At 47.6% G+C, this 17,336-nt stretch overlaps 1 protein-coding gene across 13 annotated transcripts; it reads left to right on the forward strand.

The window, feature by feature from the left end:
* The first annotated feature begins 1,467 nt into the window (after nucleotides 1-1,467).
* uimc1 (ubiquitin interaction motif containing 1) lies at nucleotides 1,468-14,888 on the forward strand. 13 transcript variants are annotated; one of them, XR_003221880.1, is made up of 24 exons: nucleotides 1,469-1,684; nucleotides 2,456-2,543; nucleotides 3,975-4,084; nucleotides 4,237-4,321; nucleotides 4,441-4,562; nucleotides 4,903-5,059; nucleotides 5,135-5,292; nucleotides 5,376-5,981; nucleotides 6,193-6,235; nucleotides 6,312-6,409; nucleotides 6,541-6,659; nucleotides 7,181-7,379; nucleotides 7,923-8,027; nucleotides 8,101-8,156; nucleotides 8,268-8,437; nucleotides 8,624-8,706; nucleotides 9,245-9,335; nucleotides 9,412-9,717; nucleotides 10,849-10,918; nucleotides 11,002-11,104; nucleotides 11,701-11,747; nucleotides 11,905-11,953; nucleotides 14,371-14,404; nucleotides 14,528-14,586. XR_003221880.1 is itself a non-coding variant. In XM_025910759.1 (24 exons), exons 1-24 carry the CDS (start codon nucleotides 1,625-1,627, stop codon nucleotides 14,528-14,530), a joined length of 2,970 nt encoding a protein of 989 aa, XP_025766544.1. In that variant the 5' UTR covers nucleotides 1,469-1,624; the 3' UTR covers nucleotides 14,531-14,624. The 13 variants fall into 13 exon arrangements, 11 of the variants coding, with proteins under 11 accessions (XP_025766543.1, XP_025766544.1, XP_025766545.1 ...); XR_003221881.1 differs by having other exon boundaries at nucleotides 11,704-11,747; XM_025910759.1 differs by having other exon boundaries at nucleotides 11,693-11,747; nucleotides 14,528-14,624.
* Nucleotides 14,889-17,336: the final 2,448 nt, after the last annotated feature.

Raw genomic sequence — 17,336 nt, forward strand, 5'->3', positions numbered from 1 at the left:
TTTTGATCATGTCTACATGTCTAGATGCACTGAGCTGCTGCCACATGATTAGATGTTTTAGTAGGTGTATCTAATAAACTGACAGTGAGTGTGTGGTTCGGTGGACTCCATGAACATTTTTACGTGTTTCTTACCAGTGTGTCCCACACATGGCCTCTGGCCTCCAGATGAAGATGTTTTCTTCTCGTCTGTAAGCACAGACGGCGTTCGGGTCATCATCGGGCAGCTCGGGGTACTCGGAGAAGCGCCTGTCATCATGTGGGCTGTGGACCAGCACGGTATACACCACTTCCTGTTTGTACAGGGAGGTCTTGAACACTCGCAAGACGGGCGGAGCACCAAAGCAAAACTGGAGACAAATAAAGAGGTTTAAAGAGGTTTCACACCACGCAGAGATGTGACAAGTGCTCAACTTAGAGCTCTTTGTTGGTGTCAGACTGTTTCGTGAAAGGCTGGTCACAGATTTATAATCCCTGCAGCACTGGTTCCTCCCATGTGTTTGGTGCTTTGGGGTCAGGTACAAAGACCAGACTGAGAATGAGTGAAAAAGCAGCCAACGTCCAAATAAAAGCTCTGAAAAAGCTTCAGGAAATCTGTAGAACTCTTTAAATATCACAATCAAGTCTGGCTGTTGGAAGCAAAATGTAAGGAAGACGTTTACTCACCTCTACACCGAGGTTATTACACGGTAATAAAACTACACCAAAAATTAGACCTTATATACAACAAACTGAAACTTAACGAAATGAAATTTAATGAACATGAAAAACTAAAGTAAAATAAATTTACAAAGGAAATGTTTTTGTTTTGTGATTTAATAATCTGGTAAAATCACAAACTGCCTGATCAGGTCAGATGGAAGTTTTTGATTGAGCCTTCTGGTTATACTTGAACATGTATGCAGATAAATTACATCTTCTCTGGTCTTTTCAATAAATACAATAATGAGTCATAAAGACTAAAACCGAGCTCGAAATGAATAAAACTAAATGAAAACGAAACTGAGACCAACAAACTGAACTGGAGACTTCCTGGAACTGAAATGATTTAAAAACAAAAAAGTCAAAACGAAATCAAATTTAAAAAACTGTAATAACTGAAATAATAATGATCTACACTGTGACAGTAAGCGAGTGGTCAGCAGAGTTTTGACGGGCTGGAGGTGCTGGATGAACTGAACACTTATGAATAAATAAAATTCAGTTTGTAATGAGTCAGCGGGCCTCTCATCGTGTCTGCTGTAATAAAACAGCATTATCAAATGTTAGTAAGTGTTTTAAATTTAAACTGAAGGAGTCCGTACCTGCTCGCTGTAGGCCTCCAGCACCTCCTCCACCCTGAAGGTGAAGCGGTACGATCCATACCTGGACTTCTCACTGAAGGCTGGAGAGGTGGCGAACTTCCACAGGAAGCTCTGCTGCCTCCGGGCCTGCTGCTTGGTCCGGTTTGGGAAGGTCTTCTTCAGGAGTCTCCTCTCAGCTGATTGGATCTCCTCTGGTCCAACAGCCAGACTCCACCACACCAGGGACGGCTCTTCAGGGTCCTTGAAGCCTCCGTGTGGATCCTTGAAGCCTCCATCCTTCCAGATCCAGCACAGTGACCCTCTCTCTGTGTCGTGTTTCACATGAGAAACGTGAAACTCCGGCCGAGGGTACGGAGGGATGCATTCTTTATTTTTGAACAGGTACACGGTCCTTTTCGTTTCCAGGTAGGAATGGTAAGCTGCCCATTCCAGCTTCCTCAGCTTTAAGTGTTCACTCCTTACAAAATATTCTCTATAGTCTCTGCTGTTTTTTCGCGTATCCATGATGAGATGAAGGATGGTGGCGAACATAAAAACTGTAAAGACCACGCCCAGTAACTGAAGCTGGTACCAAGAAATGAAAGTTTACTTTTACAGCTTTAAAGGGAAGTTTAAGAGTTTATCGAGTATTCTACCTTGCAAACAGACAAACAGACACTCGTTTTAATATACCATTTATCTTTTATTTTTAATTAATTTATCGTCAAAAATCAACTTGAACAAGAATTCTGTATTCGAGGAACATGAGGTGAGGAACCTGTGTTCACCGACAGTCCGTGAAGGCATCGTGGACAGCGGCGGCCCCGCCGACGTCGCAGTCACGTGACGAGGTGGACAGAAACAAACATGGCGCCGCGAAAGTGAGGAAAAGTGCTGGGTGAGTGTTTGTGAGCGGAGCTCTGGCCTTCAACCGCCGCCTCAGCCGCTCGGAGTGCCGGGCAGGGGCGGCAGACCGACCCGCTCTCTAGCGTCACGCTTTAGTTGCGGGAAAACTGAAAAGCGCCAACTTTTAACGGCCTCTTTTCGCTGACTCGTGTGGTCAGCTTGTTTCCATATCAACCGCTGCCCTCGCGCCGTGTGAGCGAACGTTACGTCCAGTGTGCGATGTTTCAGGCCGCTCACGCGCCTCTGTTTGTTTTTGTGTTAACGCAGAGGGCAGTTTGTTCAGGCCCCACCGCAGGACAGATGAGAGGAGGGAGGAGAAGAGGAGGAGGAGACCCACCATCATCAGGTGAAGCAGGTAGTAGGCGTGGCCTGAGGGCTGTCATCATTCTGTTGTTCGTTATTAAAGACGGAAACAATAAGTTCGAAGGATTAAAGCTTCGTGTTTTGGGGATGAACTGACCCTTTAAATAATCCCGCTGAACAATCACAATCTTAAATTTAATCGTGACCATCAAAGCAAAATTCAGTCTCTAATCACACATTCATGTTTGTTTTCTCAGCTGCTGTGCAAAAGTCTTGAGCCACCACTCATAATTATTTGGGATTTTACTCCGTTGGGGACTTTTCTTTACATTTAAAATCAAAAAATGTGAAAAAAAAAACAAAGTTTCAGGTATGGAAAGTATGTTTGAACCAGGAAGTTGATTCCCAAAGATCTATTAGCTGAAAACTAGGTATATCTCAGCATGGTGTGCTGAGATAGGAGGAAGAGGAGGAAGCTAGACGAGTGGAGGACAGAAGAAGTGAGAGGTGTAAAAACAGCAGGTGACAGTCATGTCCTTCAGAGAGAAGACCTGAGAGATCCATCTGCTGTTCACTGAAGCCTCATCAGGAGTGGTCTCAGGGGAATGATGGCTCTCAGGAAGCCATTCTTAAAGAAGGGAAACAGGTATGCCTCATTACACCTGAACTGGATTTAAAATCAATGGACACAGGTCTGGTAGAGCGACCAATCAAAATCATGGTCCGAATGTGTGGAGGAGGTCAGGAGGGAGCTACAACAGCGAGAGTCTGCAGCCGTCTGTAAAACATGGTGGAGGCTGTGTCGTGGTCTCTGCTGTCCTTCAATCAGTGTGTTGATCTCATCAAAACTGAATTATCAACTCTATGAAAGTGCGGTCAGATTTACACACGCCATCAGTACCATCTGGAAACATCTGACTGGCAGCAGCTTCGTTTTTCAGCATGAGGCTGATGCCAAACACACTGCCAGTGCAGGAGAAGCCTGAGGAACACCATCAGTCACAGATTGGCCTCTACAGAGCCCGGACCTCAACATCCCTGAAGCAGAGTGAGATCATTCTGATGGAGAACAAGACAAAAAACAGAAACATCCAAAGAAGAGCTTTGAATGTCCCTCAGGACGCCTGGAGAAGGATTCCTGAAGATTCCTCAGACAGTTCGGACTGTACTGGAGGATAAAGTGATCCGACCAATTATCAACTTTAACAATCCAATCCTGATTGGAGTAGAAGACAATGGTTGGGTGGATCCTAATGTTACGGACTGTGGTGATATTTGAGATCAGAAACGACGTGTTAATAAAACCCTGTTTGGAGCTTGGCAGTCACACGTGTGGACGTCTGAGGCTACAGGGCAGCTACATGTTTTATTACGTGTTTATGGAAGCAGTGGATCTAAAGATGATCACTAATAACTTTAACTCAATGATTTTACGGCTGGTTGGTTTATTATTTAGAGTTTTGTGTGTGTCTGCTGGCTGCAGTTACTCAGGAACAGAGCAAGATGGCGCTGAGGAAGCAAAAACTCATCGACGTGGCCTCTGAGAGCCAGCAGGAGGAGGACTCGCAGGAGGGTGAAGCTGCAGACGAGCAGGTGAAGAAACGCGAGTGTCCTGAATGAACGTGGCGGCGTAATCACGTGGCGTCGCTCTCGTGGAACCAGGATCAGTAAAGTCTGACTGATAATCTGGCAGCTGCGTGAAAAACAGCAGCAGAACTTCTGTTTGTTGTTCTTTGTCTCTGCAGGACGAGCTCTCGACGTCGCTTCTCGCCACGTCAACTGCGAGGGAGAAACGTCAGAGGGAGAGGGAGAGCAAATCCAAACCTAAAGGTGTAGAAGCATGGAGGTGGAATCAGGGCGATCTGGGAGGATCAGGAACTGCTGAACGTGTTTCATTTTGAGGGTGTAAGCAGGACTTTGGTGATGAAGCTCTGTGTGTGTGTTTGCAGAGATGTCTGAGGAGGAGATGATGGACTTGGCTCTGCGCCTGAGCGAACAGGAAGCCAGCGCCACAGCACTCAGACGGCAGCAGGAGGAGGAGGAGGCCATGATGAAGGCCATCAAGGAGAGTGTGAGTACGGAGCTGGAGCAGGCGTGCATGCGTCTGGTTTTTATTTCTGTCCTGTTTACCTGATGACGATTTGCACCAATCAGGGCCTCTGTGCAGAGCGCCGGCTCTGATGTTACAGATCTGCGTGAATCCTGACATTAGCATGGTTTACTTTTACCGCCAGGATGAGAGTCGTCCTCTAAACCTGTTATGCGCTTCTGAGAGTTTCATTCATGTTTTTTAAACTAAGCTAAAAGCTCCAGAACAGCACAGATTACAGTGCTAATCTTAGCAAATAAACAAATGAGAGCAAGCGGACAAATGAATGCAGAGAAAGACGTTCCTGCTTTTCCTGTCACAGATGGTCGGCCAGACGCAGGCGTGTCGGACCCCCAAGAGTACATCTCAGCCCGCCGACGTTTCCCTCAGGCTCTGCTCCCGCCGCAAACTTGCATACTCGAATGGGAAGACAACGCTCGCCGTCGATCGGGGACCCTCAGAGGACGACTGCCTGCAAGGTAACACCAGCGTCCCTCTGATGTCAGACTTCACACCAGGAAATAAAAATGAAAGGCACTGGTTCTGTGTTCCAGCAGGATCTGGAGACGGTGATAACAGGAATTTAAAGAGGAAAAGGAAAGCGGGGAGTCCTCTGCCGGAGATGCCAAACTTGTCGCAGACTCAGAAGGTCTACTCTCAGGCGTCTCCCTGCAGCTCAGAGTCTCTGCCGGCTCTCCCAGACTCTCCGCAGGTTCGTTGTCGTCGTTTGCAATCCGTCTGGAAAACGTGCGTCAGAAAAGTGATTTAAAGGTTCGTCTCTTTGTTTCCTCCCAGAGCTCCGACTCCACGCAGATTGAGGGCTCTCAGCTGCGTCGGTCTCCCGTCTTCCCACTGACGGGCTGCCGGGCGGAGGTCCGCATCGGCCGGCTGAGCCAGGACCTGCTGGACACCTGCAGGAGCTCCGGGTTCGTGTTGTGCTCTCAGAATGGTTCGAACGCCACCCAAAAGTCCCCTCGTCCCGAGAGCCCGACGTTCCCTGAAAGTGACCTCGCCTCACGTCCCAAAAGCCCCGCCCTGTCCAGCGCCGATCCCGACGACAGCGACGAGATTGAGCCGAGCCCCGAGTGCGTTAAAAGCCCCGTGTTTGGCAGGAACGCTCAGCATGAGAGGTCACCGAGCACCCGCAGACCCCGAGATGCCGTGCACGGCCAAGACGGGGAAAACTCAGGATTCTCGTTTTCTTCTCAGGACAGTTTAACCCCCTCCGTGAGGCCCACGTCCCCCGTGTTCCCACAAAGCCCCGGCATTCCTCCCTCAGAACGGTTAGCATTCCCACAAAGTCCCTACAGAGGACAGACTGAGCCGAGCCACGCCCACTCCGAGAGCCCCGTGTTCGAACTGCAGCAGCAGAGGTGCGAGAGTCCTCCAGCCAACAGGAAGGTGAGCTCAGAGGTCGCAGTGCTGCGTGCAGGGTCAGAGCACGCTTTCCCTCAGAAAGCCGAACGCTCGATATATTTACGTGGATTCTCTGAAAGTGTCACGATGAGACGCTCGATCGTGTGGCTCACCGATCTGCACTGGGCACTCAGTTTTTTGATGTTTAGGTGACTTTTCAGACTTGTTTCTCTATTTTCGCTGCTTTTCATTGCAGGATGGTCAGAGTCGAGCGGACAGGCTTAAAGCGTCCGAGTCAGGTACGAAGGTCACTCGCTCTGCTTTCTGTGGACTGTGTCTGTTTTTATTGACGGTGTTTTTATTCTGGATTTATAGACGAGCTGAGCGGACAGGCCAAAGCCCCGAACCCGGCCGAGAGTCAGCTGACCAGCAATATGACACTAGTCTGGTCTGATGGGGACGAGGAGGTCACGGTATAAAGTTAATCATTTTACTACAAGAACACAGCTCAGCTCGTCCACACAGACTGCAGATGAAGACGGGCGAGGTCTTCATCTCTGTCATCTTAAAAATGTCTTGTTTTGCTTTTTTGTTTTTCCTGCAGCCGACCGGCTCTCCCAGCCCCGTCTTCCCAGAGGAGACGTCAGTTCATCAGGCAGAGAGCCCGGCGGCCTCCCTGAGCCACATGGCTGCTTCTTCAGGGGCGACCGGATCAAACTGCAGGTACGAAACCTCACGTGTCAGCTGTCAGGCTCACGAGACTCTGATGAGTAAAAGATGAGGGGAGCTGGAGGTTCACCTGTTTCTTTTTTTCAGCCCTGAAATAACATTCACCTGTCTCACAGCCCACATTGCATCCACTCTCCTCTCTGAGAGCGCCTCCTTTTCTTCAAGCTCAGTCAGCTGAGGTGGTTCATGCTGGTCCCAGCGTCTCCTCCCTGTGGAGGTTATCCAGGCAGACCCAGCTGGGCGATATTATCTTTCATGGCCAGGAAATACTCTGAGATCCCCCCGGAAGGACTGGGAAGCTTTGCTAGGAAGCTTGAACAGACGGACGTATGGAAGTGTTTCATAGAAACAAAGGAGGCGTGGTCTGAATACAGGCAGTAAACACAGGCCTGTGGGTTTACTTGAATCTGACTGTTTCCTGTAACGTTTGTGCACACACAGACAGGACAGTGAAGTCCTGCTGCAGAACGAATCATGCGAACCAGTTTCCATCTTCTCTCTCTGTCTGTTTCCAGCCTGCATCCTCAGAGCAGCTCCAGCAAACAAACTTTACCTGAAACTTCTTCCAAGTCCGGCACAGAGGAGCTGCAGCCTGATCACAGCAGGATGCTCTCCTCTGTCGGCTCTGGAGAGTCCGCGGACTCCACCACGGTTCACTACTACTGGGGCGTTCCCTTCTGCCCGCGAGGCCTCGACCCGGACACGTACACGCAGGTGGTCACGTTACAGATTACGATCATTTATAACGAACTCGTTTACAGCACAAACCCCTAAACTGTTATAACTGACATCAGGACGAGGCTTTGCTGCTTTGTTTTACTTCATGCATGAAATTCTGCAAAAATAATTAGTGAGTCTTTCAGTAATTAAATGTAGTTTTGGTGTTAGATGTGACAGAAATCAAGACTTTAGGTTAGCGCGGGGGGGGGTGCCTGTTGTCAGTCATGTGCTGTTTACAAGGGACAGCCAATCAGAACAAAGTCATAAAAGGCAGAGACAGAGGGTGAACCGAGGGGCTGCAGAAGCCCCGGTTTAAGATGAAGAAGGATTATTAATTTTTTTTTAAGTTAATGAAGTGTTAAATTTATTTTATTGTGTCAAATAAATTTCTTTGTTTTTAAACTCTTAAAAACCTCAAAATAAATTCAAATCTGAGTCACTGTGAAATCAGTAACGTGATGCGTGTGTGACGGAGAGTTAAATGTTGACCCGAGTATCATAAGCGTGTTTTCACTCATGCTTCCTGTCGCCGCTCAGGTGATCGTGGCTCAGATGGAGGTTTATGAGAAGACTCTGAAACGGGCTCAGCGGCGTCTGCTGAGGAAGGCGGAGTGGGGCGAGGCCGTCCTGCCGCAAACGGAGGTACGAAAATGTCTCTGAAGATTACGTTTGTTTGCTTCTGTTCCGGATATTTGAACACGTGTGATGTTTTTAGAAATCGCCATCGCACGAGTCGCCCACTGGATCGCCTCAGCGTCACACCGCTCGCAGGTAAAACTCTGCTCTCGGCCGTGAAGCGCCGTCTGCTTCGTGTTTGGAGGTTAAAGGAGATTTCCGTCTGATCTGACAAGGAACGTTCGATTTGTTCAAACTGGCTTTCAGACGAGGTCTCAGGCTGAGGAGCAAAACTCAGGATGAAGCTGCTGATACTCCGACAGCGGAGGAGGGGGAGGATGAAGAGGAGCAAACGAAGACTGAAAACAAAGAGGAGGAAGAGAAGGAGGAGGGAGACAAAGAAGCGATGGACGCTGAGGACTGTGAGGTTTGTCCAGGTAAGGATTTTGTCTCACCTGTCCTCACGCCTGAGCCTGAGTTTAACGTTTTCTTCAGACTTTCTGAATTTTATGAGTTTATTTAAATAGAAGAAAGCTCTGAATGCAGTGAGGAGTGAACACTGATGCTGTGATGTGTTTGTGTGCTGTTATTGAAGCTGTTATTATCACTGTTTTCCAATAAAGTTATTCTTCATATGACCTCAGAGACGCAGCTGAGCGGCGACAGCAGTCAGGACCTGACCCTGGTGTGTGATGCAGAAGCTCAGGTGAGTCTGCTCAGGTGTGCAGGAGAAACTCCCAGACAGGAAGTCAGGAGGTTAACAGTAGGTCCCACCAGCAACTAGACTTTCAAAATAAGAGTATGGAGGTTGTCTGCTAGTAAATGGATGGTGTTAGAGACGATACCTGCAGCACCGTCACAGTGACGATTTCATTCATGAACGTCACCGTGTGTGTGTTCGTCCTTTATGTCTGAACTCATGTTTTCTGATTTAACTGCGTTAAAGCTGATTGGCCGACTCTGACAGGAACTGGTCCTGATGCCTTACGGCAGAGCTTTCAGGGCAGCACGGTGCTGCAGTGGTTAGCACTGATGCCTCACATTGTGGAGGTTCTGGGTTGAAGTCCACGGGTCAGCACCACCTCTGTGAGTTTGCATGTTCTCTTCCTCAGAGGCACGAGACTCTGAACTGTACAAGCAGCAGGTGACGGTGCTGGGAGGGCTTGTGTTTTTTAAAAATGGCAGCAGTCAGTAAATAATGTGTTAAAGTGCTGAAATTAAACAAAAACACGGTTTGTCCGCAGCCTGCAGCTAAAAGTCCGGAGATACAGATGATCCTTCACGCTGATCCTGCGGCCAGGAGCGAGTCGGAGGTGGAGGAGGTGGAGGCCGACGGTAATCAGACAGAAAAGCTTCATTTTCACCCTCCATGCTGCGTGTTTAAGAAGCTGAAGCTGTCATTTATCCTCAGCTCCAACAGGTGGAAAGATGGAGGCGGATGTCCCCGTCGGCAGCAGCGAGAGCGGCGCCGGTCAGCCTGCGAGCAGGGAGGAGGTGCAGGAGGACGGAGGGGATCCAGATGTGGAGGAGATAAAGGACCAAGCGGCGTCGCCCGGGCCGGAGCCGGCCGTCGTCCCCCGCAGCCCCGAGACCGCCGTCGACTGCCCACTCTGCCAGGCATCCTTCCCTGCAAGCAGGATCGAGATGCATGCCGCGTACTGCGATGGCGAGGTGGCGGTCGTGGAGGAGAGGAGGCCCGCGGTCGACTGCATACAAGGTGAAACTTTATTTTTAAAAAAGCCGCAGAGTGTTCATCAGGAACTTTAATCATTCAAACACAGCGAGCGGCTCGAAAAAGGAGAAACAAGAACAGCTCAGAGAGATCTGAGATGAAAGAAAACACAGAAGAAGAGAGAAAAACAACAAAGACATCAAAGAACAAAATGATAAACACTGCTGAAGGTTCATAGATCGGAAAGATGCTTTAACTGCCACACACATACACTGTAGATGTACAGAGGATGATTTATTTCGTATACAGCAGCCGCAGAGTAACTCAGTAAAATTCTATAATAGGAAAAAAGAAAAAGAACTCAGCAGAGGAATAAAGGAGCTCCTCAGTGAATACAAACAAATAAAGCACAGAATATATAGCTTTTATATAATAATGTATTTAAATTGGATCCCTGTAGTGAAGTAAAGTTCTACTGCTGTTCAGCAAACTGCCATCATAAACCCGAGCTTCCATTATCGGGACGTTTGTTTTGGTTTGTCGTCATCGTGGAAATCTTTCAGACGTATTCAGAAGCAAAAACTTTCCTCTGTGCTGCGTCTCGTATATCCGAGCCGATCGCGGCTCTGCTGGAAGCCGAGCCTCAGCGAGTGCCCTCAGCTGGGCGGCGTTGTGAAATCTTCTGGTTTCACAAGCTGGAAAACCTCCGAGTGTAGACGAGAGGACAGAGACACAGGCAGGTTTACAAAGTCCTGTTTGTAAGGATTTTTATTGTTATCAGGGCGCACTGAGAGCAAAATCCATCAAACACAAGCGTCCACTATCGGCTTCTCAATCCTTCACCTCGTCCTGTGTGATGGTTTTAAATGATGCTTCATCAGTGCTGCGTCAGCCAAATATAAAGAATACAGTGCTTCACGTTTTGAATGAAATCTTAATTCAGGTTCTGTCAAACTCGGGCGTGGCGAGCGTGGGCGGAGTGATTCAAAGGTAGAAAATCAGTTTTCTCAAGATTTTTTATTCCAAACCTTCACTTTGAAGCTAGTCGGACGCTTTTTTCAATTTTAAACATAACAGTGACACAACGCTGCCACCCTCAGGCCAAACTGGGTATTACAACATGAGACACCAGTGAGAGTCAGATGTGGCATTTTTGAGTTTCTTTCTCCTCTTTAGTGACGCCTCGGAGGAAGAGAGCATGCAGAGTGAGCAACGAAGACACAAACGACGGCGCTGACGTTGGCAGGTAGGTGTGTCTGTGGTGTCTCCGTTAGCTGCGAGAGCTCGGTGTTTTCTGACTCGCTGCTTTCTTCTAAATTAATCCAACAGGAACCAGGAGAAGTGCTACATCTGTCAGAGAGCCGTGCCTCTGAAGGAGTACAGCCGACACACCGAGCTCTGCATCCAGCGCCACGGATCCAAGACTGCAGCTGTAAGCCAGTGACGCTCTGAAAGCACACACCTGTCTGCTTTTAGCTTAGACAGTCCTCCAGTTTAGTCTCCAACAAACTGTGATGAGCCTTTTTTTCACTGTGTAAACTCCTCCACTCAAATCTGTTTACAAAGAAAGAGAGCAGGGACATTTGAGCCGCTCTTGTCAGTGAAACTTGTTTTCTTGGTTTTGTTTTGGGTTTTTTTGTTTTGTTTTGTTTTTATTTCTATAGTAGTCGTGGAAAACCAAACATACTACTTTGTTGTAGTGTGATTGGTGAGCAGGTAGGTCTTTATCAGTAGTAAAAGCTGAAAAACATGAAAATACAGGACCAATTGGACCCTCTGGCGGCCCCGCTCTAGACCCTGGGCCTTATGTTTGACACACTCCTTTGCCAGATGGTTTTGGTGGTGTAGATCCACAGGTGACGGTCTGACAGGAAGCAGGATGTGACATTTCTCCAGGAGAAACGTCAAGGAAAATGTGTAACAGCAGCAAGCTTTTATTTTGAAATCAGACACCTGTTGATCCTAAATTACAGCAGGCTTTTGTTGTTTTGTTCCTAAACTTAGTTTTTATTGTTTGTTGGTTAAAAGCAGAGCAGACGGAGCAGGAGACAACAGACAGGGACGTCGTAGCTCAGGTGACGTAACAACATCAGATAAAGTAGGAGAAGAAGAGAAGCTGCATGGAAAGCTGAAGAGTTTCATTCAAAGTGCAGATCGTTGGTGTTAAAAAAGTAAAAGTTCAGTAAAGAAACTTAAAGATGTTTAAAAGTTGTTGTTTTTCTGATCTTGCAGAGGGGAAACCTGCTGCTGGCTCTGGATCAGACGGAGAGCAGAGACTCAGGTACGTCATCGTTGTTGCTGTTTGTTTTTCTTCCTCTGAAACACAAAAATCTGAATGATAAAAATCAAGCACAGGCTGTATATAAAAGATGGATGTAACCCCCATGGAGGTGGTTTGTCGTTTGTTGTTGTTGTTTTTTTCGGGAGGGTTTTTTTCCTGAAGGCAGAAGTTGCCAGATTCAGATGAGAGGGTGAAGTGCTAAGCTATCAGCTAATGCTAGCTAGCTTTGTTAGCATGCTGTATCATTGACTGCATGGTTGTATCACAGATACCTGCTAATAGGTGCTGAATAACAAATTTGAACTCACTATAGCTGTGTCCCAAAACGTCGGCTGCATCCTTCGGAGGCCACATTTCAAGGCTGATTACGTCACAGCCAGGCGACGAAGGCTGTCCCAATTCGTTGACTCCTTCAAATGCGGCCGACTTAAGAATGTAATTGTTTGGCTTTTTTCGGTGTTTTATTTGTTCCAGAGTAAATCAGTTTGGCTGAGATCAAAGTTATTAGATTATTAGATTAAATAAAACTTTATTAATCCGTCGGGTGGGTTCCTCCTTGGTTTTCACACAGCTGAATAAACGTCAAACAGAAAACTGATTAAACAGAAGTGTGAGACGGTTGAGAATTTACGCCAGTGTCCTGTTATATTTTAGATAGCAAGGAGTAGACGGCCGTGTTTATTAAACTTCACCGACACAGCGGTGACGCAAATCTAAAGGCTAGAATGTCCCATTTCACAGCCTCGCGCTTCCGGCCTTCTCGGTCTTCGAAGGACCCGGCCCACGTAGACCGCGGAGGCCGGGCATCCGAAGGATGCAGCCGACGTTTTCGGACACAGCTCAAGTCTGTAGCACAGAGTCATTGGACGGTCTGAGGCAGCCATGTTTTTACAGCCACGCCCCCAATAATGCAGCCTCCAGGAACGTCGCTGAATTTACTGTTCAAGACGTGAAGTAAAGCTTTGTTTTTTAAAATAAATCTGAGCAGTGATGAAGAAATCTTCTCATTTATCGATTTATCGTGTGATGCTGCTGATGTGATGTCAGAGATCTCGAGGCTCTGCGCGAGCGTTCACAGTTTGAAGATTCAGAAAGAGAAGCAGGAAGAGTGGGAGAGAGAGTGGAGCCGATTGTAAACGAGTGGAAACGATCTGACAGCAGACAAAGAAAAGACTGTTGTATCATTAAATATATGAGTATTATCATTATTATTATTATTAGTTTATGTAGGTGGTTTAATTTATTGTCTTTTCAAATCAGCCTTCTCTGCTTTTCTCCAACTTAGACACACAATAAAAACACTAATAATAGAAACAGGGAAAAAGTAAAATAGAGTAAACACTGATGAGACGTTCCTGTGAGCTCAAAGCTTCCAGCAGAGGTGTCGGGTTGAGCCAGCTGCAGTTCCTCACTCTGACCACCAGAGGGCGTCCGCCGCTCACATCTGTTTTTCTGTTTTTGCTTCCTCGTTTTTCTTTATCAAAGCACTGTCAGCAGGTCAAAGGTCACATGAGTGAAATGTAAAAAAATATATAATTTATTGATTTTAATTGGTTTTCTTACAGAACAGGAACAGGTAAAAGGAGGATGCTCAAAAATGAAAGCCTCCACCTGTGGACTCCTGATGGGGGAAAAACAAAATGCCACAGGTCGGAGCCCCGACTGCTCTCTGCAGATCACAGGAGCTCGATGAAAACCCAAAAGTCCGAGTCACCGTTAAACATCTGCAGCGACGGCTCGCTGTGACCTTCGTGCAGAGCGGAGCGTCTCGCTGTCAGACTGTCTTTTGTTTCTGTTCTCACTTTAATTTGTTTTTCCGAGGCGAGGCCCGCGCCGGCCTTGGCCTTGTTGCAGTTTAGTCTAACAAGCTTAAAGGGAGGAAAACACGAGGAGCGAGTCTCAGATGTCCACGATAAACGTGTCCAAAGCTAAACGCTCAGCGCTCGGGCTTCAGACTGCGACGGAGTCAAATTATAATCTGTTTCTTAAATGTATTCGCCAAACTGAGCCATGCTTCACTGAGCAGTGATGAGCTGCTCTTCACGTTTCAGCAGCAGGACTCACTTACAGCCCTCATGTTTCACAGGCATCCTCCTAAATCAAAAGTCTGGCCCCCCGAAGGTTCACCGTGAAGAAATTTCTCACAGATTTGAACCCTGACATAAAGTTAATGAGTGGAGACTTTGAAAGTTCTGGCATAAAGTCTTTTGTTATGATGATTATTAAGACCCAGATGTGACTGATTATAGATGAAGCTCCAGGTTTTGTTCTTCTGTTATCAATGTTCCCGTTTCAAAAAGTCAGGGACACACGGTCGGGAAACGGGGAAAGCTGTTGTCATGCTGATGTGATGGTTCACGGTTTAGACGTCACCCCTGAATAAAGTCACGTCTTCCTGCCTCACTGTGTTTCTGCAGATGCTGGCCCGTCTGGATCCAAAGTCCTGCCCGGGTAAGGCGCCTTTAAAACAGCTCCGGGTTTGAATTCCAGCTTTAAAAACACCTGAAATCTTCCTGCTACACCCTGTTTGTTCAAGTTTTAGACGCCTGAAATCTTCTGTCTTCATTCTTTCAGTGATGTAATCGATCTGCGGGATGATGATGACGAGGAGGAGGAGGTGTCAGCATTCAGGGTCAGTAACTCTCCCATCAGGTCCTTCACACCCATCTCAGAAGCCGCCGACTGCCTTATCGACTTCAAGAAACAGCAGCGAACCAAGAAGCCGTACCAAAGACGCCGATGAGGGCGGAGCCTTAACTGGAGCCCACGGCGGGCTGAAGGACATTTCTGCAGATCGAACTCTCGAGTGCTGAAAGTGCGTCCAGCTGCCGCTGACGCTGAAGATGTCTCAGTCTACCTCTTCATGAACATTTCCTTTGTGTTACTGTAGCTTCGCTCAAAACATGAAATTAAATGTCTGATTTTCTGCCTTTGATGTTCTGTCCTGTTGTCATGGATACTCGTGTGGAAACAGCGGGTTAGATGCGCAGAGGCGCTGCTCGCTGCATTTACAATTTAGGCCGAACCAAAGTACCGAAACCTGCTGTTCCTCTAGTGGCCACATGAGGCGGCAGTGAGTCAGTCCCCATAAACTCCCACAGTACAGTCGAGTTTTCAGGTGATCGTTTCACTCAGTTTGTTTGTGTGCTCTGGGCTTCACTGTACATTCTGCTCGCCATGCTCTGACAGACTATTGTGTTGCCGTGCAACCGGGATGGACAGGATTAGAAATGAGGTCGTCAGAGGGACGGCTCAGGTTGGAGAGGCGGGGCCAACGTGGTCTGGACAAAGGAGGAGAAGAGGGAGACCTCAGAGCTCCCTGGTTGTCGTCCAGAGGAGGATGCTGGGATAGGCTGATTATGGAGGTGGGTGGTCCAGCGTGGTGACCTCTGAGGTCACTGAAGGAAGAAGCGCTGAATGTGGCTATGCTGAAGTCGTGACTGAGCGATTGTGTCAGCGCAGCTCAGAGTTTCCTAGATTACCCAAGAAAAACACCACAGAAAGTCCTGTGTGCCCTCAAGTAAGGGTGTTGTGACATCACAGTTGGTGCACCTCAGCAGCAACAGACAGGCAGGCCTGCAGCTGGTTGGGTGAAGGTGTCTTTTGGGCCTGTCTTTTCCTCCGTCGTGGCTCAGAAACGACACTACAGCGCCAAACTGCATCTGTCATCACCCCAGGAGAGTGACACGCCACGGCGTCCAGGCCTCGCTTTCCTGTGGTGTCATAACAGTAACATCAAACACTTCCTGTAAACGAGAGGACACCACGGTTAGAGAGGTTTGCTCCACAGGTGAAGTTTTGGTACGCAGGCTTGCCCAACGCACTTTTGCCCAACAGTGTCGGTGCTTCAGTCCCGCTCTGTGCATCGTTTCCTCGATCAAAGATGGACGAAGCCTCGTGATGTCACTCGCTGGTTTCTAGGTTTTGAGGCCTCAGCGTCGGCATTTTGGCTGCTAACCTGTTTACCTGCTGTTAGCAAGCTAGCCCTTGCATGGGCGTTTAACAGCAGACATGGTACCTGCTGAGTAGGACACTGAATAAACGCACAGCATGAAATATGATTTCTCAGGTAATTTTAAAAAGGCTCAGCAGCACAAACACGCTGCAGAGGTCCAGTTCAGGGAGTCCTGCTAGCAGCCTTAGTCACAGAGGCCACGCCCCCTAACTTTGAGGAACAGGCTGTATCTGCTGTAAAATCAGTCACCGCTGGAGCCTCGAGTGGCCGCCGGAGGAACTGCAGTGTGATGTGCATTATTCTTACTGAGCCTCCAAAGCTTAAAGAAAGAAAAACTACAAGTGCTTTGACTTGTTTTTCTTCACAAGACAAAAATGATCAAAATCAATATTTCATTTTATTTTTGTGAATGTTTTCTATAAAATCTCATAAACAAGTGTTTCTTGTTCCTGTTCTGCTTGTCCTGTGTTTGAACACTGAGAATTCCTCCTTTACTTTGCAGTGAATGTCAGTTTACTGATTATTCCTGATGTAAGTGAACGCAGCACTGATGACTTATCTGAAAACATCACCGTCCTGTAAGATCTTTCTGCCTCATTTTCACCTCTTTGGCCACAAAACACTTGAAAAGAATTGAATGTCTTCCCGTTTCTTTGATGGAAACACAGACTTAAATCAACTGCGCTGAACTCCAAACACTTGGTGTCCTTCATCGTTCGTCCTTGACACGACCTCTGCGCCTTCGGGAGGCCTCAGACGACCCGTCGTCGGGATCATTTGCTCCGTTCGGCCAACCGTAGGTTTCAGTTTCCTCTGCAACATTCTGTGGCCGCTGTGTTGTAACGCTCGCTGTCTCAATGCTGAGCGAGTTGCACCACCAGGCAAAAGTTTAGAAAGAACAAAGGCGCAACTTAAGTTTGGATGAAGAAATGAGCTTCTTAGAATAACGAGCAGCGCAGGTGGAGCCGGTGTTCTGCAACCTCCTGGGTTTATTTAGTGGACAGGTTCTCTGAAACGAGACAAAGAAACCACCGAGCTGCTCATTGATGAGTAACACACATCAGTGAGTCACGTTCTTCATACACCACCACACACTGTCACCTGACAGCTCCAGCTGTGACCTGACCGATGTATGATGAGATGTATATAATTATATATATGCAGGCATATTGGCGTGTGTACTTTAAGGGCTTTTACTCTGAAAGTATTCACAGGATGAAGGTGAAATGTGACATTTATGTACTGAAATAAGTCGACTGGCTCAGAGGAAGTTTTTCTTGCTCATTTTCTTATGAAACACGTTTCTTTTTTCCAGAAAAGCTGGAAAACTGTTGAAGCTTCCGTATTCTGGCAACTCGGATCAAGCTCCTGAAGCCCACCAGGCCTGACTCCAGGGTGGGTAGCTGTATCTCGTGCAGGATGACCGTG

The sequence above is a fragment of the Oreochromis niloticus genome, linkage group LG10 (assembly GCF_001858045.2).
Source record: "Oreochromis niloticus isolate F11D_XX linkage group LG10, O_niloticus_UMD_NMBU, whole genome shotgun sequence".
NCBI classification, from domain to species: Eukaryota; Metazoa; Chordata; class Actinopteri; order Cichliformes; family Cichlidae; genus Oreochromis; species Oreochromis niloticus.

What these genes read in the sequence shown, in the direction of transcription:
- uimc1 (XM_025910754.1), top strand. Translation starts at nt 1,625, where the DNA reads ATGAGAAACGTGAAACTCCGGCCGAGGGTACGGAGGGATGCATTCTTT. An exon ending in TGTGTGATGCAGAAGCTCAG is followed by an intron (nt 8,707 to 9,244) that starts GTGAGTCTGCTC and finishes GTTTGTCCGCAG; the next exon opens with CCTGCAGCTAAAAGTCCGGA. An exon ending in CGCGGTCGACTGCATACAAG is followed by an intron (nt 9,718 to 10,848) that starts GTGAAACTTTAT and finishes TCTCCTCTTTAG; the next exon opens with TGACGCCTCGGAGGAAGAGA.